The sequence below is a fragment of the Drosophila hydei genome, unplaced genomic scaffold (assembly GCF_003285905.1).
Source record: "Drosophila hydei strain 15085-1641.00,03,60 unplaced genomic scaffold, DhydRS2 tig00000001-arrow-pilon, whole genome shotgun sequence".
Taxonomy (NCBI): Eukaryota; Metazoa; Arthropoda; class Insecta; order Diptera; family Drosophilidae; genus Drosophila; species Drosophila hydei.
This window is the reverse complement of record NW_022045643.1, coordinates 1,231,470-1,258,751: the sequence shown is the minus strand read 5'-3', so window position 1 is coordinate 1,258,751 and position 27,282 is coordinate 1,231,470. Positions and strand designations below refer to the sequence as shown.

The window sequence follows — 27,282 nt, the reverse complement described above, 5'->3', positions numbered from 1 at the left end:
TATGCACTCCACATTTGCTAGCGCATGTATACGTGTGTGTATGTGTGTGTGTGTGTGTGTTTACCCAGTTACGAAATTGTCCAAAATGCTGCGGCTTGGGTAAAAGTTTGTTGTTTTTATTATTGTGGCTGCTGCTGCTCTATGCATGTTGCTGCGGGCAGCTTAAGGTGCTTGGGCTTCTGACTCAAGTCAAGCTTCATTTAAGCTGAATAAATCTAGTTAATTTCTAGACAGCAAAAGTAAGCTAAAGAGTTTTGATAGTAGCTCAAGTGGAATTCTTATTAAGTAACATATTTTTGACCCAAGTGTTTCACTGTCTAAAACCAAAATCTGCGCAATTGCAAGGAGATTTATTTGGATAGAATATCTTATTTATATAAAGAAAAGAATTAGTGCCAATTGATACGAAATATATATAAAATATATATTATATATATTTATATATATTATATATTTATATATATTATATATATATTTATATATATTAATATCTAAACATAAAAAGTGCTTAGCCTGAAAACTAACAGCAGAATTCGAATCAGATAAATTTTCTTTTTGAATTTTTTCTTATTTTCCAAGTGAACTTCCATTTAAAGCTTCTCTCTTAAGTTTTAGGGTATTTCAAGCTACATCATTTTTTCTCATTTTTTTTGCTTTGCTTCAAGGTGTGTCTAAGTCTGTATGTGTTTAGCTGTAGTAGTATTAGTTGTTGTTGTTGTATTTGGAGCAGCTAAAATTGTTAGTTGCGTGCTGAATTTGCAGCAACAGCAACCACGCCAGCAGCAGCAGCAGCAATAATAACAAACAAAACAAAACAAAACATTGAAAAAAATGAGCTAAACACAGCGCTGCCACACCCACCACCCAACGCCCAGCGCCCACCGTCAAATACAAATTGTGTCAAGCAATTCGCGTATATTAACGCAATGTTGTTGTCGCTGTTGTTGCTGTTGCTGCTCTTAAAGTTGTTCATGTCAATGTAGCTGTTGCTGTGATTGTTGCTGTCGTTACTGTGTTGAGTTGTTGTTGCTGTAATTGTTGTTGTTGTAGTTCATATTGCTGCTGTTGTTGCTGTCACTATTACTACTACTGTTGCTGCTATTGCTGCTGCAATTGCCTGTGCACGCCAGCAACTGCAGCCTAAGGAACACTAGCATGTTAGTCAATGCCCTGGGGACAGTTGTGCACGTTGCTGGGCAAGTCACAGACGAATTTCTGGCGATCGAACCAAGTGCCCAGCTCACAGAAGCCCAGCACGGGGCAGGTCTCCACGCAGGTCCAGAAGAAGCGACAATGTGAGGCATGTGGCAGTATTTGGCCATGGAAGCTGCACTTCACCTCTTGCTCTAGGCAGTTGGCGGGTGGAGGGGGCGGCGGCGGAAGCGTTGACCCATTTGGATGGGGTCCTGGGCAACCACCATCCGAGCGTGGACATTTGCCAGGCATGCAGGCGAGCAGCTGGACATCGAAGATGAGGGCCGGCGGGCAGAGCTCGTGCTGAATGCTGTTCACGCCGCACCTGTAGTAGGCGCGGCAATCCGTGCAGTCAGGCACCAGGTCGCCGTCCTCGTGCCCAGTGCAGAAGCAAAAGCCGTTCGAGTTGCAGACTAGCTCGCCGAGTGCCCGGCAAGCACCCACCAGCAGCAGCAGCAGCAGGCAAAACTGAAGAACTTTGAAAGGAAAAACTCTGTCAGAGAGGACCCAAGTGAAACGCGAGCTGTGCAACACTTTACCTTGCTGCATTTTCAGAGCACAAAAGAATCTTAACTGTTGCCTGATCGGCGACGGCCAGCGACATTTTATAGCCGTTTAGCTATAGCTGAACTCATAGATTAGATAGATGGATAGACAGTTAGATGAAGCGTTTGTTGACTCAGCTCTTGACCTGCTAAGACTTTGATTCAAATAGCTTAAAGTGATTTACACGCTGATAGTGCTCTATTTACTTTGAAGAAGGAGGCAGAGGGACAGAGAGAGAAGAGCTGACTTGGGCTGGGAAAGTTCAACAATCGATAAGTGCATGTATCGATAGTTATAATTTATCAGCTGTTATCTGAGATCGATAGTTGATTAACTACCTTATATAGAAATTAAGGCACATATTTTCAACTTGATATAAAGATAGATAACGATAGCTAACGCTTAGCCCTGGGCTATCGTTATAGAGAACTTAAGTAACTATGCTCCTAGTTACGCTTCACTTGCATTTAGTGAATATCTCACAGAATGCTACAACAGAAATTGATTTAGAGAAATCAGACAGAGATGAGCTTAGTCTCCATTTAGAAATCGCAGCTACTTTTTATCGATAAATTAGTGTTTCTCTTAGAGAGGCAGCTAAGCGCTGTTAAGGCAGACATCAATTTATTATTATACATATTATACATTAAAGCAACTCTTGTTTGTAGAAATTGCGATAGCTAGGTGTATCGATAATTCGCATTCATTTATTTCGAATGTGGTTGCTTTAGTTATCGATAGAAAGTCGATTTCAGGTAAGCGCAGGTATATCTGCTACGTATGCAGATTGCCTTAGGCAAAAACCTATCTGATGCAACTGCTTAATTGATCAATCGATAGGCAGTGTTATCGATAGTGCATAATTAAAGAGAGCAGCTTCTAGTTGTTGATAATTGCTGCCAGAACTTAAGCTTAAGACGCAGTAAGCTAAAGAGAAATGTATTGTATATATAAAGAAGCAATATGCAGGTATTATTAGAACTGATAGAAGAAATTTTAGTACCAGATAATACCTGCACTACTGCTATGTCCCAACTTCTGCTAGCTTATACGTCTTCATACAGATTTATGAAGTCATTCATTTGCTGTCCATTTGAGCTATAAAAGCTAATTTAGTAAGCTAATATCTGATTAGGGTTTCATCTATTATTCATAGCTTAGCATATTTATTACCCTCGAGCTCTACTTTCATCAGCGTTAAGCATTCAATAGGATGAAACTGATTCGCTTTCATCTGTGGTCCATTTCATTCCATGTCAAAAGGTGAGTCCCACGCAGCTCGGTAAAAAATGCAAAAATGCAAAAATTTGGCAGCAAAAGCTAAAACAAATTGCCCTGGGGTTCGAGTGTGCCACGTGCAGGCGAGGCGAGGCGAGGGCACGGTGGGTGGCAAGTGGTATTGGCAACAAATGCAACTGGGCGTGGCAGCAAAAGTCAAAGCAAGACTCGAACGCAACGAATATGAATAAAAAATCAGCAAGAAATCAAAAACAAAAATCAGTCAAGGCATATGCAAATTTTGAACTGACCTACTCCCATATGAAAAGCAAATGAAACGGCGAAGCCAAAGAGTTAGAGAGGGAGAGAGAGACACAGAGAGGGAGAGAGAGACGAATGCCCAGCAGTCTAAAATTGAATATAAATCGAAAAGTTTTATATATATAAAGTGCGTGCGATGTTTGATGATGATGATGATGATGAAGTTGATGATGATATCAAAGTTTGATTTGGGGGCGTTGTACGATCTTTCTACTGTTGCGCCAACACTCAATCAATCAGTCAGTCAGTCAGCCAGTCAATCAAATATAAATGCTTAAATAAACGCTCAAATTGTGTGCAATTAACGTGTTTTCATTATGTTTTCATGCCTCGCTGCCGGCATGCAAATCCCTAAAAGAATCGAAAAAAACTTAAGCTGCTTAGCTGGCATGGAGAAAGGCTTTCACCCAAAATAGATATGGGTTGAGTGGCGTTTTCTATAGAAAAGCTGGACGGTCGGTCGCGCCGATAGATGTCCCCACTTTATTGCCCCATTCACAAGTTGGCGACACATAACGTAACTATTGCACGGGTAACCTATGGCTCGCCATATGTCTATCTATGTATCTCTCAGATACACGCACGCACACATATATAATTCACTTAAGCGCGTTCAACGAAGCGGGATGAATGACCTCAATTTGAATAGTTGTCCATCTCCTCTCTGTCTGTCCCTCTCCCACCCACTCTCTGGCCCTCTCTTTCTGCCTGTCTATCTGTTTGCCCTCTCGTTTCGTGGCTGACTTTTTGGGTGCCATTTAAATCAACGCCGCCTACTTTGTACACTGGCTTTTTAGCCGCTTTTTCACATATCTCTATCTCCCTCCCACTCTCTCTCTCTCCCTCTCTCCTCACTCTTTTTATTTACTTGTTGTTTGTGCTTTGCTTTATTGCATTCTTGTTAAAATTTATTCAAATGCTCTACAATTTTCGGGCCAGTTTTCTCCGAGAATTGAGGTTATAATCATAACTGTTCATGTTGTTGTTGCCCCAAAAAGAGGGCGTGGCTCGTCCCACTCGCTGCCGCTGCTTCCGTCTCGTCTCCATTCAAAGTTTTTATCTGTTTGACACAATTTTCTGGGCTCAGCAGCGGCTGCTGGCTGCCTTTTCCCTTCTCTCTGCCTCGCTCAGAATTTTTTTTTTTTTGTTTAGTGACACAGTTTAGATTACACACACACACACACACTCGCACACTCGCCTAAGCATAAAGCTGTCTCTTTTTTGTATATTTTGACTACCTAATTAGATAAAAAATACAGTTGGCTGACGTTGGAGCGCTGTTTGCCCCCGCCAGTTCCCTGGGGAGGTGTTTAAAAGTTGCATTCACTTTGGCTCCAGCGCGGAGGCGTGTTGCCAGCAAGCAACTTAGCTGCAACTGCAACAGCGGGTGTCAACTTGTCTCGCCTCCACTCGCTCTCTCGCTAGAGACTGTGTGTGCCCCACTTTGGAGCTGCCAACAGGAATGCTCCATAGATACAAGCAATGAGGGCAACTTACAGCTGCCATTTGATATGTTTTCAGCTTGTCTAAGGGACGTTTAACTTGGGCAAAACGTTAGCGAGTTGTACCTGGTAATTTATAGAAATAGGGCAGCAACTAGAGAGTTGATCGAAATTTTGCCAAGTCGAATCTATTTTTTTGGGGTCATCTTTGGTTTTATGGATTGTTTTTCTAACGGTGCGTCTCTCTGTCTATCTGCCCATCATTCAAATTTGGAAGAAATCTACTCAGGTGTAGCCTTGTCAGCTGCAGCATAAAGAGGCTTTAGATAGGCCCATTGGGTTTGAAAGTTCATTGAGTCTTTTGAGCTAGTTTTGGGGCTAGAATCCCAGCTTTGACCTCTTCTAAGTATAGTCCGATGATAGCATTTATAGATGTCTGCTGTGGTCAAGGCATATCGGAAATGTCTAAATCTTCCATAGTTCAAGTTCACTAGTTCATTTGAATAAGTTTATTAGTTTATTTGAATAAGTTCACTAGTTCATATAAATAAGTTCATTTGAATGAGTTAGTTTTGACTAGTTCACTTCAGCCAATTCATTTGAACAAGTTTACTAGTTCATATGAATAAGTTCATTTGAACAAGTTTACTAGTTCATTTGAATAAGTTCATGTAAACTAGTTCATTTAAACCGTTCCCTAGTTCATTTGAATAAGTTCGCTAATTCATTTGAACAAGTTCACTAGTTCATTTGAATAAGTTCACTTTAGCTAGTTAATTTGAACAAGTTTACGTTATTTGAATACGTTCATATAAGCTAGTTCATTTGAACAAGTTCACTAGTTTATTTGAACTAGTGCAGCAGACTACAGCGAACTACAGTAGCCTACAGTAGGCTAGCTGAAACGTCATTTAGTCACTTCTGTAGCGAAAACTAATTCTTTATTATTATAAACTTCGGAATTAATATCCATTTCTATGCCAAAGATAAGACTGAGCAGCTTATCGACAGCAATTGGCGAAAGACCTTGCCCAGTGCAAAGTTCAATATAAAAGTGAAAATCTTAAACGATTTTAAAGCGACGCCTACACAAAAGCTCATTAAGCGTTTATTGAACTCGGGTTTATATTTAAAGCGCGCATTCAAATTAAATTTTAGCCAAAAACAATAACAATAAAAAAAGAAGCGAAACGTCAAATAAATTAGCCATGAATGCTGATTAGATATAAAGATATATTGCCTGAAACTGTATTGCAAATCATTAGAAAAGCATTTTGGCTGGGCGGAAGCGGGCTAAGGGGGCGTATGAGTAATGCCGAAAGTTACGCAAATGCCAGACTCGCTTCAGCGCGCCCCGCCCCGTCTGCTTATCAAATATTTGAACTAAAATGTGTAGCTAAATTAAAGCAAACAGCGCGAGCGCTAAGACATCAGACAGTAGCCAAAAAAAAAGGTGGACGCAAATAGCGAAGCGATGCTCCAATTTGATAAGCGCTGGGCGCATTAGCAATTAGCGAATTAAATGCTGACCGAGAGGTGAGTGAGTGAATAAGAGAGAGAGAGAGAGTGAGGGCAGGATGGGGCTTGTGCTATAAATGTTTCCATGGGCCCACATCCCGCTTTAATGAAAAGGCAAACAATTAAATTAGCCAAGACGAAATGCGAATCAACCAAGAATCAACAAGAATTCGCATCGACAGCGAGAAACTAGAACGCGCCGCATTTGTGAAATGCCAATCGCTCGAGACGATACGATACATATATATACATATATACATATAGGTATGGGTATGGGTATATGTATGTAGACGAGATCAATGCTCGCTGGCAGCTGCTGTCGATCCATGTTACGATCGGATCGTTGTTAGGGTGCGTTCGGACTGTGATTGATTGAATTAATAATACAAATTAGCAGCGCCAAGTAGGTAAGATCAATGATCTCGCTAAAGCAGTAGCTGCCCGAGCTCTTGTCAATGATCGTGCGGCCAGGGTGTGGGTGTAGCTCGCTGACTGCACAGATCACAACAAGATGAAAAGACGAGTAGCTGCGATCACTGATCTAGCGAAGTTTTATTACAAATACACGATCAGCTGTAGATCAGTCTAGTTTATCTCAGTAGCGATCAGTCATTAGACGGCTCACGGCAAGATCACCACGAGTAGCCAAGCGAAGCTCACTCAATTGATCATTTAGTTTTATTACGAGATCACGAAAGGGGTTTATGATCAGCTAAGTTTTGCGATCAGACTAGTTAGCAGATCAGCTAAGAATTGTTGACTAGTTAAAACTATGACTTTGAGGCTACCAACTTCGTCTTCTTTTTTCTTGCTAATTTGCTAAATACGAGAGGAAGCCTCAGGCAATAGCTTAGCCTAGATCGATAAAAGAGAAGCTGAGTTCTTTATAGAAAATAAAACTAAAGCTAGTTAGGCGCTATTATTATTAATGATTGAGCGCTGCGGATGCCCCTCTGTCTAACTCACCTAATCCTCAATTCATAATCATTGTGTCACCATAGAATGATCGATAAATTGTGTGAATAATACATCAAATTCTGATGAATGCCCAAAGCTAAGTCAATATTTATAAAGACCAGACCAGCTAGAAATCTTTATGATTTACGATTGGGGATTTGCTTGCTCTGCCGTTTCTTCTCTCTCTCTCTCTCTCTCACTCTCTCATTCTATTTACTTCTCCGTCTGTCACCATAATAAGATCACAACATGATCAGGTCGTGTAGTTAATGAAAGAGTCAACGAGAGTCGTTGGCTTCATTATGATCACGCACGATCAATGACCGACAATGGAAGAATTGCAGCAGCAGCGGCAGCAAACAGCAGCGGCGGCGGCGACTTTGGCTGAGTGATTTCTTCCTCTGCAAGGAGACCCCCAAAGAAAAGCGCAGCGCCTCTGGGGCACTGGCCAGTGGCTAACGATGCCAGCAGGGAGCACGCCCAGACGGAGCGTTGAACTATAAACGTCGTCGTTGATCGTCGTCTGGTCGTCAGTGATCTTTGTTGTTGTTGCTTTTTATTGTGCCCTTGTTGTTGTTGCTGTTCGCATTTCATTCTTGACTTTTTGCTGGGCGCTTTCGCTGTTTGGCAACGTCATCGTGGGGCAAACAAACATTATGAACCCGCTCATAATGAGCGACTCGTTTTGCAGTCTCATAATCAGCTACCGGCTCCAGTCCATAGCTTCGCAAACAAAAACAAAAAATTAAAGCTTTTGTTGTTGTTGCTGCTGCTGCTGTGCACAGTGCAACGATCGCCAGTTTTTGGGCATGCCCTCTCCCTTTTGCATCTCCCTCACTCCCTTTGCGCACGCTGTCTCTGTCTCGTTCTCGCCCCTGGCTGATCAGCTGTGCGTGTGCTCCGATCCCTTCATGTGCCTTGTTCTCTCCTCTCGTTTTGTTCTTGTTTCTTTTTGCATATTTACGGCGCGCTGCTATCAAAATGCAGCGCTGCCAGCGTCGTCTCACTGGTGCTTCACCCTTTGCAGGCGTCGCGTCGCGTCGTCATCGCTATAAAGTGTCAATGCACTTGTTCTTGTTTCAGTCGCCCATATACATGTGAATGTGTGTGTGTGAATGCGTGTGCGTGTGCGTGTGCGTGTGCGTGTGCTTTGCTGCGTCTTCACGTGCGTCGCTATTGCCTCCTGCTGTTTTGACTGCACCCGCCTCTCTTTCTCTCTCTCTCTCGCTCACTCACTCTCTAGTTGTTCAATCCTTTTTGCTTTCCGCTTTTAAAGCACTGGCACTGGCTCGGCAAACGTTGCCGTCGCTGTCGCCCTCATCGTCACCGTCGTCGTCTGCTGCGTCGAGTGCTTTGCCGTTTTTTCCCCTCCTCCTTCTCTTCGTTTGTTCGTACGTACGGTCGTTGGTCGCTTGCTCTCTGCCTTTGCACTTTGGTGCATCCTTGTCTGGCGTTTGAACTTTTTTTGTTCGTTTTGTTGCTTTTGCTGCCGCTGCTGCTGCTGCTGCTGTGTGTGCAATCTTTGTTCTGCAGACGTCTGGTCTCTACTCGGTCCCTCGCCTCGCGCCTCTGTTCCCACTTCCCTGTCTCCCTTTTCATATGTGCGTGTGCGCGCGTGTGTGTGTGTATTGGCATTTGACTCCATTTAAAGTTTGTTTCGCTTTATTTTGCAAATAAAATTAACTCAACTGCCGGCAGCAAAGTGCAAGTGAAAATTGCAGATGCAGTCGCAGTCGCCGCAGCAGCTCTAGAAAGCTGCAGTTGCCAACTGCTGACCCCTCCCCCTCCTCCCTCTCATCAAAACTCTTGCTCAGCTTCCTTTGTTCATCTACCTACTGCGCCCCCTTGCGTCTGGCGTTTGCTAATGAGCTGAGGCGTGGCATAAGCGCAGTTACGCATAAATGCAAAATGGGCACACATTAGCTTAAGGGCTTGCCACTTCGCGAAGCAACGGCCAAAGCGCAGCAGGACCTTAAAAGTTTGCATAGTGCACAGGTAAAGCTATAAGAGTCGAATTACTTTGTATAGGCAACAATAGCCGAAGCTGTAAGATGATTATGGGAATCGCAAAGAGAGGCGATATGCATTAGGAATGATGTCGGTGATTGGGAGTTGGCAAGGAAGAAGAGAATGTGAAAGTGCAGTAGAGAGAAAGATAGAGAGAGTGAGAGAGTAGAATATACTATCTCAAAGAGAGACCCGAAATGTGAACAGTGTAAGAGAAAGGGAGACAGAATGAGCTACACTGCAAGAAAGTTAACAAATCCAAGGATAATTTTTGTAATATATATTTCTTTAAACTGAAACTGCTCTTTGGGCATTACAACTCGTAGTTTCTGTTGTCTTCCAGTTTATACCGTGCTAACATCACTCTGTTTATATTTGTGTTAAATTTTCTCAAGTTGAAAAGCACGAAAGCAACTTTCCGCTAGCTAACAGACGGCATTTAACCTACTTTAAACTTGTCTTCTGCATTTTTGGGCACAGTCATTAGCCAAGCAACAGCAGCCACAACAACACCAAAGCTATATTCATTTATATCGCATGTCTCATCAACAGCAGCAGCAGCAGCAGCAGCAACAACAGCGACAGCAACGGCCATCAACAGCATTTAACAGGCCCATCAACGGGCCGTCGTTGGCCTCAGCTACCTGTCCACTTAAACTTCGCTGATGGCCCCTAGCCCGCCCCACCCGTGCCACTTACTAATTCAGTCCAATCACCACCTGTGTCACATTTTAATACATTTTGCAATAAAATGCGCATTAAAACAACGGGCGCTCTCTACTTGAAGTCAAAGCAACATCAATGGCTTTTTTCTTTTTTTGGCCGGTTGCAGTTACTTTTAAGACTCTTCCTCGCCCGCCATGTCGTGGTCAGCTTTTGACCTTACTGTCCCTTGGTTCAGTCGTCGCTCCTCGGTTCTGTTCTGTTTGGCACTTTGAATGGTTTGTCGGCGCTCGTCTATGACAGCCACAACACAAAGCTTTCACACACACACACACACACACACACACAGCTCTTGCACTTCTTAAACACACACATTATGAGCTGCACTCATGAGCTCTGTTACTTAATCATCATCATCAACATCAACTCGATCATCATGCGCATTGTAATTATCATTCGAGCTGTGGTTACTGTGGTTATGCTCGCCTGCACCTTGCCACACATTCTAGAGGGTTGCAGCTCTCTCCCTCTCCCCCTACCCCTCTCTCTCTCTCTCTATCTACTTTACTCTACTTCAACTCTCTGGCATTTTGATTCTATTCAATTTGGAGGTCATTCTTAGCTAACTGCATCTGTATCTGTAGCTGTTTTCTTTGTATCTGCAGCCAAGCATGAAGCAACAAAAAATCGTGAAGCCAAAACTGAAACAGTTTGCGGTATATTCTTGGCCCAAAAATGTCAATTATAATGAGTACTGCGAGCCACGACTCTAATACGCTTCACAAATTTTTAAGAATTTTCTTCTATATATATTTTTTTATTTTGTATTGATAGATATAAAACTAATTGCAAAATAAATATGGTACACTTATGGCTTCTGTTATGTTAAATATGTCATCAATGTTAACCAAATGTTAAATGCACAATGTTATTTCAGAGACCATTATGTAGAGCTGTATTATGTTACTATATTAACTGGATAATATTATATGGAGTTGGCTTTGTAGAGAATTACATTGCAAAAGAGTTTTATGAGCCAAACATGCATTTGCTGTTATTAAATTTAACATAATGTTATTAACTAGAGACTGCTTTTTACAGAAAGTAAAGCAAGTTCAATATAATGTGTTTCTATAATATGTTAATATGCTTAACAGAATGTGATCTAAGACATGTTATGAGAAGGTTATCAATAACAGCTACTTAACAGCGCATGCCTAATGTTAGCTGCAAGATGTAATTAACACTCATTAATGTTAAATTCACAATGTTAACTAGAATATGCTAATGCTGTAGCCATTCACTGTTATATATAATCTGAAATATGTTATAAGAAATATGCGATAATTATGGATAAAAGCTTTCAAGTATTTCTTTGTTTGCAGACTCTAAATGATGTGTGCCAATTAATTACTCAACACTAGGCCACACCCTTTACCAACACTGACACACACACTTACACATAATCAATACAATTATGTGACACACACACACACGAACAGCTGAATCGTTGACACATCAAATCCAAATTGTCCAGCCCATATAAGTTCATTAATGTCACGAAACGAAACAGACTTTGACTTTTTTCATATTTCTTTTTGCCATGTGAACCGAAAGCTGCAAAAATGCCGATTAAAGCGAGCGAGAAGACCAAAATGTGAGCCAACAAAAATAAAAACTAAAACAATAATAAAAATAATAATAATAATAATAATAATAATAATAATAATAATAATGAATAACAAACAGAAAGTATCTGTTTAATGGCCACTCGCGAGAAATATATATATGAATGTGTGTGTATAGTAAACAACAACAAATATGTGGGTCAATTTTGTAATAAAGTATATATATATATATATATGTGTGTGTGTGTGGCAGAAGAAACAGAGAAGGCGCAGCGCCAGTCAGGCAGCCATAGAACTGCGGCACGCAAGGGGCTTTTCATCCCCAATTGATGAACAGCTGATTGACAAGCTGCAATGATTGGCTGGAGCAACGATCCCAGTCTACCCCCACCCCTCTCTCTCTCTCTCTTAGGCAATTATACTGGGACTGGGTAATTGGCCCGCTTAACTGTTAATGGGCCAACTTGAGTTGAGCTTAACGGTAAGATTTTAAGACAGTCTTTAGATGGGAGCTTGTGGCTTGTAGAGTGGAGAGCGTGGAGACTGTGGAGACTGTGGAGACTGGAGCAATGACTGTTTTGGTCACTGAGCTTGGCGCATTAGCTAGATGTATCTCATGGATACGTTAGCTACAGCTCGACTTTGTGCTAGTTTTTGTATCTTTTTTCATTTTTTTCTTTCTTTCGCTTTGTTAGTCTTTAGCGCTCGGCAGATGATTTCATGCCTTTTGTGAGATTTAATTGTTATTCATTTGGCTGTGGCGCGCGCGCTCGTCATTCGCTGCGTTGTGTTCGCCTTTGTTTGTTGCTATTGTTGCCATTGTTGTTGCTGTTGTTGCTTTAGTTTCGTTTTGGCTTTGGCCAAACCTTGAACCGCACCGCATTCAGTTTATTGGCCGCGTTTTTACAACGAATACCGTTGCGAGCTAAACGTTTGGCTCGACTGGCTGCCAGTCTGCTCTATGATGATTACGCGATGATCATAATGACGACAATGATGTTGATTATTTATGAGCAGTTTTAGCTGAGTTGCTTTCTGGCATATTCGCAGAGACACTGCCAGCTAGCCAGTCAGCCAGTCAGCCAGGGCAGGTGAGGCGTCTGACTTTGTCGCCAAAGCCAAAAAACCAATAGATAAAGAGTCAGTTGCATATACACAAAGCCAAATATATACAAAGAGCGATTAATATGTATAGGAACGGCTGCAGATATAGCTATACAGCAAATCAGTTACTCAGCTAGTCAGATACAATGCAGATACTCAGCTCTGAGTAAAGATACTTTTGTATCTTTTGCTGTTTGGAGCAGATCTAACAGACAGTCATATGCTATGGATACAGCTAGAGATCAATCTATATACAATGAGATACAAATTTGTATAGGTGCCACATATCTAGATACAGATACACATATACAACTATAGCAACTAATAGATCGATAGTTGTTTAAATGCAGATACAGATTCAGATATAGATACAGATGTGGCTGTACTAACATTCAGATGCAGCTACAGCTACACATGGCTACACGTGTCTAAATACTTATAAATATGTAATAAAGATACAGATACAACTATAGATACTAAAAGCTAGTTGGATACAGAAGTAGAAGTGCAGAGAGTCTGCTATGCATAAAGATATAGCTACCAAGGCAAACGTACGTTAGATACAGCTACAGCTACAGATGAAGAAACTCAGATTTAAATACAAAGATGCTTAGGTCCATAAACAGATAAAGATACACCGATGCAATTACTTATCTATAGCTGTGAATAGATTGTTAGATATTCAAATAGAGATACAGATATATGAAGGTGCAGATACTTATATAAATGCTCTATCTACAGATAAAGATACACTTGTATAATCACATGTGTGAGCTTAAGCAAATACAGATAACTCTAAGTCTATTAATAGATTGTTTGATATTCAAATAAAGATGCAAATACATGAAGATACAGATACTGTTATACTCATATCAATACTCAGCTATGGCTACAGAAACAATTATATAAATGCATTTCAAGTATAATGAAGCTTCAGGTATCTGTATGGCTATAAATAGATTGTTAGATACTGAGATAGAGATACAGATGTATGAAGATACAGCTACTTAAGTAATGCATACTTATATCAATGCTCTATCTGCAGATAGCCCGAATACAGTTGCAGCTAGAGATACAAACATTCATTTCAGTCAGATTGGGAAGACGCACGTGTCGTCGTCTGATATCCTTGGGTCACATTGTAGGCTCGCCAGCTCGCCCTACGTTGGCTGCCTCTGGCTGTTGCCTTTTTGTTGTTGCAAATTATTTATTTATTTATTTATTTATTTATGTTTGCAATTTGCTTTGGCTCGTATTTTGTGTTTCTTTTTTTCTGCTGTGTTGACTCGGCCGTACAAGGACGAATTTAGATGTTAATGAACTGAGCAAACAAACTTTTTGACGGCAAGTGCGGCATTGCGCGCGTGTGTGTGCGAGAGTGTATGTGTGTTTGCAATTTTTGTTGCCAATTTGTCAACTATTTAATGTGAATATTCGTTGGTTAAACGATCTACATGTGTAGAACATAATGGAGACTAATATATTCATAGCTATTTGGCTAGATACCCTGGGAAACTAGCAGCAAATGGGGTATATTTCTGGTAGAGATAATAGAAAGGAATTTGAGATTGTATTTGGGGCAGTAATTTTTGGAAATAGTGGACTAGATACCCTGTACAACTAGCAATGGGGCATGGGTATTTAAGCTGTCATTAAATATATATAAATAATATAAATGACTTTTAGAATAAAGCTGTAAGTTCTGATATAAATTTTGACAGAGTTAAAGGCTTCTTAAAGGTCGTACTTAAGCAATTCTGTATTTAATCCAAATCACACGCCTAGTTATGCCCCCTTTTGCATTTTACAGAGTATGTAGCAGTCGTGCTAGGTTCTGCTGGGTTTTATAATTTGATTTGTTGCACTGGGATTACGAGACGTGGCAGCAGCAGCAGCTGCAACTAGTTGCCTGGCTATCCTTCTATGATCGCAACTGATTGTCTCGGCTGCCGCTGCCGCTGCTGTTGCCGCTGCTGTTGCACCTGTTGGCCAGGTAGTTAGCAATTTTCATAGCTTGGACATTTGAAGAAGGCTGCCAGCAGCAGGCTGGCAATTTTTATGTTTCCGGCTCTGATTAGTGCTGAAGATGCGCCCTAAACCGGAATGCAAATGCCAAGCGACTCTAACTGGGCACAAATCAATTGGCCAAACCCGCAGCCGCAGCAGCAAAATCAAAGCAGAAGCAGCAGCAGCAGCATCAATAATTGCAACCAGTTTTGCAATAGTCGCTGAGTGTTGAACTAAACCAGTTTTTTATTTACTTTTTTTTTGTATTTTCAATATTTTTTTTGGTACGGAAAATGTAGGAAGTAAAATGCAACAGCAGCAACAATCACACAACAACAGACAGGAAGTTGCAGGCCTTTTTGTTGTTGCTATTGTAAGTGAATGAACCTGTGCGAGTGTGTGCGTGTGTGAGAAAGTGAAGGAGTTTTATTTGTGTGTGTGTTGATTTTTTGATGATTATATTAATATTAAGCATACGCTGTGTAAGACTGAATTATTTATGCCGTAAGCTCAGTCAGTGAGAGCGAGAGGCAGCGAGTGTAGAGAGCAGAGAGCAGAGTGGAGAGTGGAGAGTGAAGAGTGGAGAGTGTAGAACTCTCTACGCGTAAAGGAAATGCGAAAGAAGAATTCAATTTACCATTCAATTGGGAGCAGCTCCTGCCGCAAGCTTCGATTGGCGGCTGCTGACCAAAAATAGGCGCTGCCAATTCGCCTCAATTTTGCTGCTGCTGCTGTTGCTGTTGTTGTTGTTTATGGAGCTACGTTCGTTGGCCTTTTTTGTTAATTTTATTGTTGCTGCTGGTTGTTATTGTTGTTGTTGTTGTCTCGTGTGTTGATTTCAGAAACTTCACTTAAAGGCAACAGTTTGCGCCGCTCAGCTGCTTTAATTTCACTCTGCTCTGCTTTTTGATTTTTTATATTTTCCTTTTTACCTCTTGTGACGTTTTCTTTTTTCACTGTCACTTCGCAGCTGGAATTGGGGAACTCTTGCTGCCTCTTCCTCTACACACACGCACACGCACACACAAACACAGAGAGACTGCTGCAGCAGCGGCAACAGCGGCGGGCGGCCGCAACTTCAACTTGATTTTGAAATTCAAATCACAATGCCCGCGAGCAATTTATGCAACACACTGTGGCCAGGCTCTGGGACGCATCAATTGCTGCAAGTGTGTGAGTGTATCAGTGTGTATTGAACTCTTTAACGCACTTTATAAGTTACAATTTTGCGCTGATACTGCTTCTTCTTCTTCTTCTTCTTTTTTGCTTCTTATTTTTTGATAAATACACAAAACGAACGCGAATTCGAGCTGCGAGCAGCGTTTGTTGTGTTCGCTTTTCGGGGAGCGTTCGCGTGCCGCGCGCTTGAAGCAACGAGAGACAACTGTAAACGAGCAAGCGAACGACAGCGAAGCGACGCGAACGAAAAGCGACCGCCGCTGCTGCGCGGCGACGTCGACGCAAAGCTTTTACACCAGCAGCAGCAGCAGCTGCCGTCGCAGCGAGCGTCGCAGCAGCAGCACTACAAGAATATGAGAACCAAAACAAAGAAGTGCAAACAGCAGCATGGGAGCGAGAGAGCGTCTCGCAGTCAGTCAAAGCTGTGCACGGCACCCATTGAGAGAGCGAGAGAGACGGAGAGCGAGCTTTTGCGCTTGCAGAACTTTCGAATGCAGCAGGAAGCGCTGCAGTTGACAGCGACGTCGACGCCAGCAGCGACTGCAAACCAATTGAAATTGAGTAACGAGATTTGTGTGTGTTGCATCCGTGAGATTGCAACAAAAAGCTGCACAACCGGTGTTAGATGCATTTGCATTTACATTTTGAAGCTGCGACTGCTTGTGCCTGCTGCACATTTGGCAACGTGGCCAGCGGCACGTTTTACAATTTGCAATACCAGCAAAAGTCAGAAAAGGTAGAGAAAAAACACTGAACATGGCGACTGCTTGGCAGTTACATAAGCCTTGATTTAGATGACGGCTTAGATACGTCTCTTTCTCTCCCTCCCAGCGTGATTGTCTGTGTGCGGGTATTGGCAATAAGGAAGTAACTTTTCATGCCAGCTTTGTACGCTTTGAATGCATTTTTTTGATCAAGTTGCTGCCTCAAGGAAACAGGATAAGTCGCTTGACAATTTTCCGCTGCCAATTTCGTTAGACAACGAAAAATGAAAAAAAAACTTTTACTATTTCCGCCAGTCATGAAATAGATGCAAAATTTAAAGAAATCTTAATTAAGCAGATAAACTGCGAGGGAAAACTTATGTAAGTCATTTGGAATGAGTTATGCATCTGCAGGCTGAAAAGATTATGTGAGAGGTTGCGAGATAGATATGTGTTTATAAGGTGGAGAGACATCTGGAAGATATAGAATGAGCTGTGAGTCTGAGAGGGAGAGAGACAACGAGAGAAATATGGAGAGAGAGATGTAGAGAGAGAGAGAGAGAGAGAGAGTCTATGAAATTATTTGGAAGGCGCTATGTATCTACAGGATAAAAAAGTATCTGATAGATATAGCAGAAGCAAAGTACCTCAAAGATACAAGATGAGCTATGTATCCCAAAGAGGGAGACAGAGAGAGACAGAGAGAGAGAGTATCTGTGAGCTACAGTAAATACGACTTAAGTGCTTTTCTCTAGGATGAAAGTCTTATGTATCTGCAAGCTAAAAACAGTATCTAAGACAAACGTCCATCAGAAGTACAGTTGCCGCAAAACATAAATATTTGACGTATTTTTTATTTGATTTGAAACTGTAACATTTCAATGCAGTTTTGCAGCGAATGGTGCCAAGGCGCCGCGCCCTACGCCCTACAAGCCCAGCCACGCCCAGTGTTTTCGAAACTAATTGCTGGTTGAAATTGTTGCTAAACATGGTCGCCCGACCGTTATTCGGTGCACAAACCGCAGCAACTAATTTGCAGCACGCACAACATGCAACACCAAAAAGGGGCATTGAATGGGGGCACGGCTGGCAGAGGAGCGAGGTGGAGGGGAGGGGGCGGGTCAGGTTGCAGCTGGGGAATGAGTCTCAAGTGCTGATTTCCTTAGCGCTGCGGCATGTCAGGCACGTTTAAGCACGCAGCCAGCTTTGATTTAATTTAGTTGCAACTTGCAACACTTGCAACGCAACGCGGCAGCAGGAAAAGAGTCATCGATCACGACCGCAAATGATCTTCATCATGATGGGTGCTGTGTGTGTTTATGACACAGCTGCCAGCAGTTCGAGCAGCAATTTAACATGCAACATCATCAGCTTCAGCCTCAACTTCAGCTTCAGCTTCAGCTTCACTTGATTAAGCAGTTAAATCAAAACGTTCAATGCTTGGGCATGCCGCATGCCGACGGCTCGGAGGTGCTTTCAACGAGCGCCTGTCAAAGTTGCCGCCGCGGCCACACTTGAGAGCGCACGCAAAAGGTCAACGCATTCTCTCTCGCTCTCTGTGCGCTCCTAAAGGGAAATGCCACACAACAGCAACAGCAACAGCAACATCACTTAACGAAGCGGCGTGTTAATTGAAGACAGACAGGCAACTGGCCAAAGCTGAGGTTGAGGTTGTTAGCCAGCGACAGCAGCAGCAGCAGCAACTGTTGCTGTTGTAGTCTGGGTGTTTTATTCGTATTTCTGGTAAAAATCAAACGCTTCACTGATTCGTGCGTTGGCCGCCAGCAGCAGCAGCAGCAACAACAACAGCAATTGTTGCTGTTGCAATCAGCGCTGCCTGCATTTGCTGTTGCTGTTGCTGTTGCTGCTGCAGTTTGCTTCCTCATTTTTGTTGCATGTGCAACCGCATAACTTAAATGCTCCGCTTGCATTGGCTGCCTTTCTGCCTTTGCCCGCACTTTGATCTGTGTGCAAATCTTTTGATTTGTCTGTTTGTCCGCTTGTTGCTTCTGCTTGTTGTCTTTGTCTCTGCTGCACAGACACTCGTCGTAAATTTGTTGCAATTAAACAGACACCCAAAGTGCAGCTCAAGTGCTTCAAGTTGCATCGAATGCAACTAGCTGCAGCTCAGCTAAGGCCATTTTTAGCTGCTACAACAAAAGATATCAAAATTATATACAAAATATGTGCATTAGTTGTGAGTTCATGTTGTTGCATGTACTTTGTAGCTACTTTATGTCTAAAGGGCTTGCCAACTGAAGTTTTTGAAAGCAGCTGACTTGAGCCAGGTTCATTTTTTTTATAGAATTAATTGAAGTTTCAGATATTTTCCTGGGTAAAATTTCAATATGCTTAGAATTTTCAATAGTGCTCAAAGAAGTTTTACTATTTGCATGCAGAATCTTTTCATAGGTTTGAAGGTCTGCAATCTATTGTATCTAATGCTAAAAGTCATATTTGTCTTTGTGAAATTGTTGCTCCCTGGACTTACCAATCTGTTAACAAGTTTATAAAGTTGTAATGTATGAAATATCAGGAAAAATAAAGAGTCTTAGATACTCTGAATTGCATGTATTTAGATATATATATGTAATCATAGAGCAATAGAAAAGAGTTAAAGATATATGTATATAAATATCTTATATATATATATATATACTCTTTAATATATTTTTTTATATAGATCCAAGCTGTTTGTATTCTAGTTGCATATGCTTAAAATATATCTGCAGATATTTTATGTTTACTCGTTTAATATTAAAGTGAGTTTACATATATTATCCACAATACCAGCTATATTCCAGTCTCTCTCTATCTATATAATACACATTTCAGTCTTTACTCTTCAAGCTCTTTTTGATACATATCAGTCAGTCAATTTATGCCCAGTTAACAACTCAATTAGAGAGTTTGAGTTACACTTATTATAACGACTCTAGTCAAGCCACATTGATTTTGAGCTCTGCAAAGTTTTAAATGCTGCTCGCCTACAAAACTTAACTTTCCATAGCTCTTGAGCATAGAAATAAATAATCTATGAGCAAAAGCTAAACTTAAAAACAAATTAATTGGTTCTTAATAGGTTAAAGTTAGATAACTTCTCGAAGGCTTAAAGTTTGGTATATTATTTGGTATTTTTTTGAATGTATTATGAGATATAAATATCTATGGAGATGAATAAGATCTCGAAGATTGCAAGCATAGCATGAATATATATTGATGTCGGGTCTTATTTTACTATTTTTTTATTTTTAGTATTTTTTTAGTATTATTTCTGGCAAAAATTTCATTAATTGAAGCAAAAATAAATAATTAAAGTTATTCAAGAAATGGTATTTAAAAGTGCATATCAGGAAGAAGAAGAAGAGGCATATAATACTAGCAGCAACTGCAGTGCTTAAAGCCAACTAACTTATTTATTTAACTTTATTTGTCGCCTGCAACAGCTGCTGATTGCTGCAACGGCAGCAGCTGCAACTCGCTTTGGTCAATTTATGTTGCAATCAGTTTTGGCTGCATAATGGAAATGCGTAATGCTTTCCGGGTGGCGTCTTCAATGGCAAACGAGGCGTGAAGTGGCAGCAACAGCAGCAGCAGCAGCAGCAACTGTTGCAATTGGCAGCTTTATCAAAGCTGATAAAAGTGCAGCAGAATCGCGGAAGCGTCAAGAAAAATGCGTGCAACGCCCGTCACGTTGCTAAAGCGCAGTTCAATGAACCTAGCCAAGCGGGTGCAATTGTCAATGTACTCGGTGTTGTTGTTGTTGTTGCTTGTGTTGTTGCTGCTGCTGCGGCGATGAGTCGTCAACTATTAAGTATACGCAACAGCATATATTTATATGTACATGGCGAATGGCAGCGCATCATAATCATTTATTTTTGCACTAGACGCGACAACAATGACTGCAACAACAACAGCAACAATTGCAGCTGCAGCAACAACAACACTCTCAAGTGCCTTGGCTAATTTTATAAACTTATTTTATTCATTCTACGCTTTTAGCAGTGATTTGTTGTTTGCTGCATTTAGTTGAAGTGCTTCACATTTTTCCCCCTCTTCTTACTCTTCTTCTTCTTTTTATGACATTTACTAAGAAATTTTGTATGCAGCGCGCGTTGACAGCGCCGCTGAGCAGTGAACAGCGAGCAGCCAGCAGGGCTCCCTCCCTTAGTTTACTCTGATTGACATTTAGAAGTCAACGCTCGCAGCTGTCTTTGTCTTACTGCCAGCCCAACTCCGTCTGGGTGCAAAGTCAAACTGCAATCATCTGCAGCTGAGTAGAGAGTGTGTGTGTGTGTGTGTGTGTGGGCGATTGTTTGTCTTTTGTCATTAATTGGCATGAGATAGTTGCAGGTGCTAAGAGACTACGTGAAGCTGGGCTCATAAATGTGAAAGTTATGCAGAGGAAGGCGGCACAGAGCTGCAGCTGCTGTTAGAATAAGTTTTTGAAATATTTTATATATAATATATCTAATTAAAAGTGTAGTAAATATTATAAAATTTACATACAATATTTTTTTTTAAATATATCATATATGATATATATTGTTAAAATTGTAGTAAATATTATAAAATTTACATAAAATATTTTTTTTAAATTTAATATATATGATATATATTGTTAAAATTGTAGTACATATTATAAAATTATTTAAATATTATAGAATAATTATTTAAAATATTTTATATATCACATAATAAAACCAAGTGTTGCTAAGAGATGCCAAGAGATGTCAAATGTCATCTTTGTGCCTCATACAGTACGTTAGACCAATTGCCTTTCCAACCTACCTCAGTCACTCTATCAATCTGCAGCTTCACTCTAAGCCAAATCAAATTTCCCTTCGCCTAGAAGTCGCTTCACTTCAATCACTTGAGCTTCAGTTCTTGGTGGACATTTGCTTCAGCTCAGACTACTTCAATTAAGATCTCTCTCTCTCTCTCTCCCTCTCTCTAAGTAAGTCAACTAATGCAGCCCAGCTCTCTGAGCTCACAGTCACAGAGCACTCACAGCCATTAGCCACATCTAAGGCAGCTCTGTGGGACGAGTCATTGAATCAAGTTCAGGTGTGAAAGCAAACAATGACAATTGCTGCGCCACAATTTGAAGACCATTTCAGAGCTGTTCTCTGTGTGGATTTTTGACTATTCAAGCACAAAATTACGCATACGCCGTGTGGAAAGTTACAGCGAAAGGCAAATGCAAACGACCTGCCTTGAATGCCACCCGCTGACTCATTTCTCGCTGTTTTTTGGGCAAATAAATTTGCAATTGATGCAGAAATGTGCAAATTTTACAGCAGCAGCAGCAGATAACAAGAATTTCATTTTTTTGGCCAGCGCAAATACGATTAGTCATTGAACAGCAGCAGCAACTGTTGCCGTTGCCAAGTCAATTTCGAAAACTTTGCCACAAATTTTGTGCATTGAACTTTTGTGCTGCAGTTCACAATTGTTATTATTATAATTTTTAATTTTATTTTTATTTTTTACACACTTTTTTTATGTGCTTTTCATTCTTTTGTCAGCCGAAAAATCTGCTGTTGACGTCGCTCGTTTGTTTATTCTGGCACTTTTCTTGCGAATTTGTTTTGCGCAGCGACAATGTGTTAATTCCACAAACAAATAGGCAGCAGCAACAAGCATTGCCCTGCGAAGTGCAGCAAACGAGCGCCTCTAATTGCGATGTTGCTGCCAGGCGCGCGCATGCGTAACAACAGCAGCAACAGGCGAGAGGCGACAGCAACAGCCAACAATGACAAAGTGTTGCTCGTGCTGATTGCATAAGCTTGCAACTGCAATTAGGCAGCTAGAATGTTGCAACAACTGCAACAGGTGTTGCTGCTGCTGCTGCTGTTGCTGACTTAACTTTTCACATTTCATCGCAATTGTCAGCGATTAATCGCGCATTTATTTGAAATGCTAAACGTTTATAAATAAAGCAAAACAACAACAACAGCAACACATTTTAAATACATAATTAAAATTTAAATGATATTTCGGCAGCAATTCACAAAAATTTATATTTATTTTCTGCTCGTCTTTGTTGATGTTTGCAGTTCGTTTTGTGTCGAAAAGTCATAAAAAATTGCGTGCATTGGACTTTGCTGCTGACTCGGCGCGACTGCTGAGTGGAAAGAGATGACAGAACAACGGCAACATCAGCAGCAGCAGCAGCAGCAGCGGAAGTGAGTGCGACTGAAAGTGAAAGGCGCTGGAAGATTGTAAAGGAAGTGCAAAGCAGATGCTTTCATTTTGTAATCTTCTCTTCGAAGTCATTGAACATGGCAACACACCTGAGCGAGTAGGTTGAGCTGCATGAAGCTAATGCCCCGACAGATTAGGTGTGAAGTAAGGTATGATAAGATATTAAACCGGTTCGTATACGGAATTGCAAAGTATTCTCAGCTGTAAGCAATTTTCAAATATTGATAAATATCGATAAATATCGATCAGCATGGCTTCTTTTAATACAGCTCGAACACTATATAAGCTAGATTTATTGAGTTTGTTTGGTATGCCAGTTTCTCTAAATTGAGCAGATACCCTGTATATTACATCAATTCATACAGGGTATTTTTATACCTTTCTACGCCTAAGCAGACGACATAAGCCAGGCCAAACATAATTATATCATGTATCTAGCAATAGCTACTCCTATATCCCTAATATCGATAAATATCGATTTTGGAGTCTAATGTTTTTTTGACATAACTCAAAAACTTAAAGCGTTAGAGTCATCAAATTTTGTACACAATTTTCAGTTAGTTAAACAAGTTCAAAAAAAGATTTCTTTTTTATATAACAATTGCACGACTCGCAGTTACCCTGTAACAGTTTAACTTCTTCAGCAAACTTAACTTTCTATGTGTTATCTTCTCTTTAGTTCTGTTCTCTTTATAAGTTACACAAACAGAATCAATATAAACTTGAGCTAAAAAGGTAAACAGTCTCTATCAATTTCACAGCTGATTCTCATTAAGAATCTATACGTCTGCGGGGCTCTAAATACTTTTTGCACTTAAGCTGACATTAACGAGCATATTAATCCATTTTATGAACAGCTTGGCAACCACTTGGCCATAATTCCATCGTAAAAGCCAAACAAATAACGCCCCAGAAAGCCCTCAAATAGACCGAATTATTTGGCTTTTTGTTTCAGTTTATTTTGATTTCTTGCTCGCCTTCCTCTCTCTCTCGCTCTCTCTCTCAATTTCAATTGGCAAATAGAAGTAGAAAAAGTTCAAACAATTGGATTTGGCTGAAAACAATGGCAAAAGGTGTTTGCTGTTGCGCTTTAATGTAGCCAGGCAAACAAAGCACAGCAATTGTCGACCAAAACACAACAACAATGGGCCAAAAAAAATAAAAAACCACCGCAACAAGAGCAATAACAATTCGCATTCGTCTAGAACTGGCAGCTGACCCAGTTTTAAGCCACAATTACAATTTCGTATTTCAAAAGCTCCGCTGTTTGTCTTGAGCTGCGCAGACGCAGCAGCAGCAGCAGCAGCAGCTCGCTTTTTGGCTGTTCAAAGAGTCATCCAACAGAGCAGATCTCTGTGTGCTGCTGACATTTGATAGTTTGCTTTCAAATTGACTACAATTGGAGTCAGACTCGATGTCGAGCTGTTCTATGTTACTGTGTCGCCTTGGCTGTTGCTGTTGTTGCTGTTGTTGCTGTTGCCGCGGGCGACAACTTTGTACCCATTCCCAAGCCAAGACACTTGGCACTGAGGACCTAGTTGCTGCTGCTGCTGCTGCTGCTGCTTTGCTGGCCCACAAAAATTTGGCATTTTAATTGCATTTCGATTGACAGCGCTGAGAAAACACGCATACGCCGCGTTTGACAATCGCCAGCGCATTTCGTCCTGCCCAAACAACGGCAACTTTTGCAATTAGCCCAAAACAAAATACACAAAATTGAATTAGCACACAATTCGCATTGCGGTTGCTGCCACAAAATGGGGCAAACTGTTGGGGCTTGTGGCCTGTGACCCAATTTTGAGGCAACAGTTAATTAAAGTTCCAGTGACAATAGCTGAAAATAAATCCCAGAGCAAAGCTTTGAGAGAGCACGCAAAAGCTGTTAGCTAATTCTGAAGTCTAGAAGAAGAAGCTTTAAGCTTTAATCATAATTAAAACATAATGAAGCTGAAAATTATTAGAAAATATAAAAATATGAATTGATTATAGAAAGAGATAGAAATATATATAAGCTGCGAAATAGAGTATTAAAACTATTTACTAGTCGAGTAAGGGCTACCTTAGTGAAAGCATTCATATTTAAATTTATTTTTTAATAGCACAAAATTGCATTGAATCAATTCAGATGTTGCTTTAATGTGCTTTTAAATTTATTCTCACTTACTTGCGTGCTTTACTACTTATTGTTATCAATAAGATTTCAATTAAAGCAGCTTTTAGAGCTTTGTGCTAAGAAGATCTTGCAGTTAAGTGAACACATTTATATAAGCTTTGAGCTCAAAAGCTTTGATTGTCAAAGCACATGAGCGCAGACTGTTTAATTTCTATAGAAATATTTAAGCTTTGGTTTGCACACATTGAGCACATTGAGAAATCAATTTCAAATATTTTTATTGCTATTTAGAACTTTTTAGAACTATTTAGACTTTTATAACTTAGAATAAAGCTCATAGCAATTAGATTCATATAACTTTAAGCTATGCCTAATATTGTCATTTACAAAGAGGAAAACATTTTTTGCTAAGCTGAGCTAAAGCTTTAAGATTAATTTCTTGAAATGAGAAAATAAATGATGTAGCCTAAAGAATGAGCAGCTATCAGTCGTAGAAAGGCAAAATGCATTGAAGCTCTTCAGATCTAGATCCATTTCCAGATGCACATACAGATCCGCATCTGTTATTAGTTTACTTAATGCTGCCATTTCCCCCTTTGCTACTGCTGCAATCAAAAATTTGTGCCACTTTCTGGCCATGTCATTGCACTCCTGCAGCATTTGCAACAAAAGCGTGCCACGCCCGCTTCGAGCATAATTGCATTTAGTTGCCTCTTTGCATGACCCAAAAATAACAAAAAAAGAGAGAGAAAAGAAACAAAATTTGCTGCTAAATAATTTGAGAGTTTTTCGCTTTTCGTTTTTCGTTTTTGTAGATCGTAATGAAAATTGCAAAGTTAATTGGAAATTCTCTCACGGCGTGCGATTGGCAGAGTTGGCATTGCCATAAACTGGCTAAAGCCAGGCCAAGAGCTTAATTAAACAACAGGCCAAACGAATCAAAACGCCCAGCAACAACAGCAACTGTTGCAGCCACAACAACAGCAATCACAAGCTGCCACAAAAGCAATTTGAGTGAATTATTGAAACGTTTTCATATGCAACGGCTGCAAGGATTGAGGAAGCTGCAACAATTTCAATAAAAAAAAAAAACTTAACTGGAAAAGCAAACACGAATATTTTCTCTCCCTCTCTCTGTCCCTCTCTCTCTCTCTCTCTCTGTGTGTGTGTGTGTGTGGGCTGCTTGGCGTGGGCAAAATTGAAGGAAATGTTTGCTCAGTGAACGCAGGCCATAAAAAATGGCAACAAATGTTGCAGGGCGACTAATAAATGTTGCAAGCAGCTAGCAGCAACAGCAACAACGATTCGCAGTGACAACAACAGCAACGGCAACGGCAACGGCAACGGCAACAGCAGCAACAATTGCCTCTTACACACCCACTGAGCATGCAACAAAGTCACAATCCTGCCCCTTGCCCACCTTTTCTTTTAGGCAATTAATTGTGCAACATCAAATAAATTGCATTTAAACGCAACAACAACAACAACAACTACAACGACTGCAGCCATTGCTGCTCGCAGCAACATTTCACTCTGACAAGTTTCATAAAAACTAATTTGCTTTTTTTTCAGGCTCCTTGAGTGTGTGTGTGTGTTAACCAGGAAGTACACCCACCTATGCCAGGCCTCTGCAACAGGCTGCAGATGTTGCTGCTGGCTGTGCGCAGCTTGTTGGCGAAGTCAACTGCGATCATCGCATAGAGGGAAACTGATGTTTGGGCTTAGATTAAAGTTTTATTGGCGACGAACGCTAGGGATTATGATGTTGCGAGCTGCTGTGTTAACAGCAATCGATTAGCGTTCGCTTACGCCTTTCTATGCGATTCACATGAGATGGGAAATCGTGTGGATGTGCTGCAATTGGGAGGGCAGAAAAGAGAGAGAGCTAGACATGCAGCAAGAGTAGCAGCGATAGCTGCAAATTTTGTCATAGCTAATCTTAGCCTTTGTTATAACAATGAAAAGAAGAGCTTGAACAGAGCATAACTTTTAAGGCTCCAACATCAAAAGATTGAGTTACTGCTACGAGAGGAGTCTAACACATTTCGAAGCCAAGCAAAAAAATATGGATATATAAATTATAAGTTAACTTATATATATGTAAAAATACTCTTTCATGTTTTTCCGAATACGCTCAAACAGCTTCATTCAAAATAAATTTAAATATTTGATAATCTTGTTAATAATTGAATTTTATTTAGCTTAAGCTTGTTTGTATTAAATTCTATTAGAAAAAGTTTTGATTGACTGAATTTCAATGAGAAGCACATAGAAGGGCAAATTTGTAGAAAAAAGTCTAAAATTCTTTAATGCAATGCGACAGAAGAGCTTAGAATCTATGTAGGTTAGAATTTCTGTAAGCAAACACTGGATATATAAATTCTATAGGCGCTAGTCATAATATAACTGAGCTTAAATGAGCATTACATAGAAGGGCAATGCGCAAATTGGCAAATTTATAGAGAAAAGCCTGA

General features: G+C 40.6%; 2 protein-coding genes across 2 annotated transcripts in view; both read right to left on the bottom strand.

Moving 5' to 3' along the window:
• The window catches only part of LOC111594359 (ecdysone-induced protein 78C), a 39,064-nt gene that overhangs the window by 4,764 nt on the left and 7,018 nt on the right, over positions 1-27,282 (bottom strand).
• LOC111594376 lies at positions 1,132-26,502 on the bottom strand. Its single transcript, XM_030222937.1, has 2 exons — positions 26,424-26,502; positions 1,132-1,670 (listed from the first exon to the last, which is right to left on the bottom strand). Exons 1-2 carry the CDS (start codon positions 26,500-26,502, stop codon positions 1,159-1,161), a joined length of 591 nt encoding a protein of 196 aa, XP_030078797.1. The 3' UTR covers positions 1,132-1,158.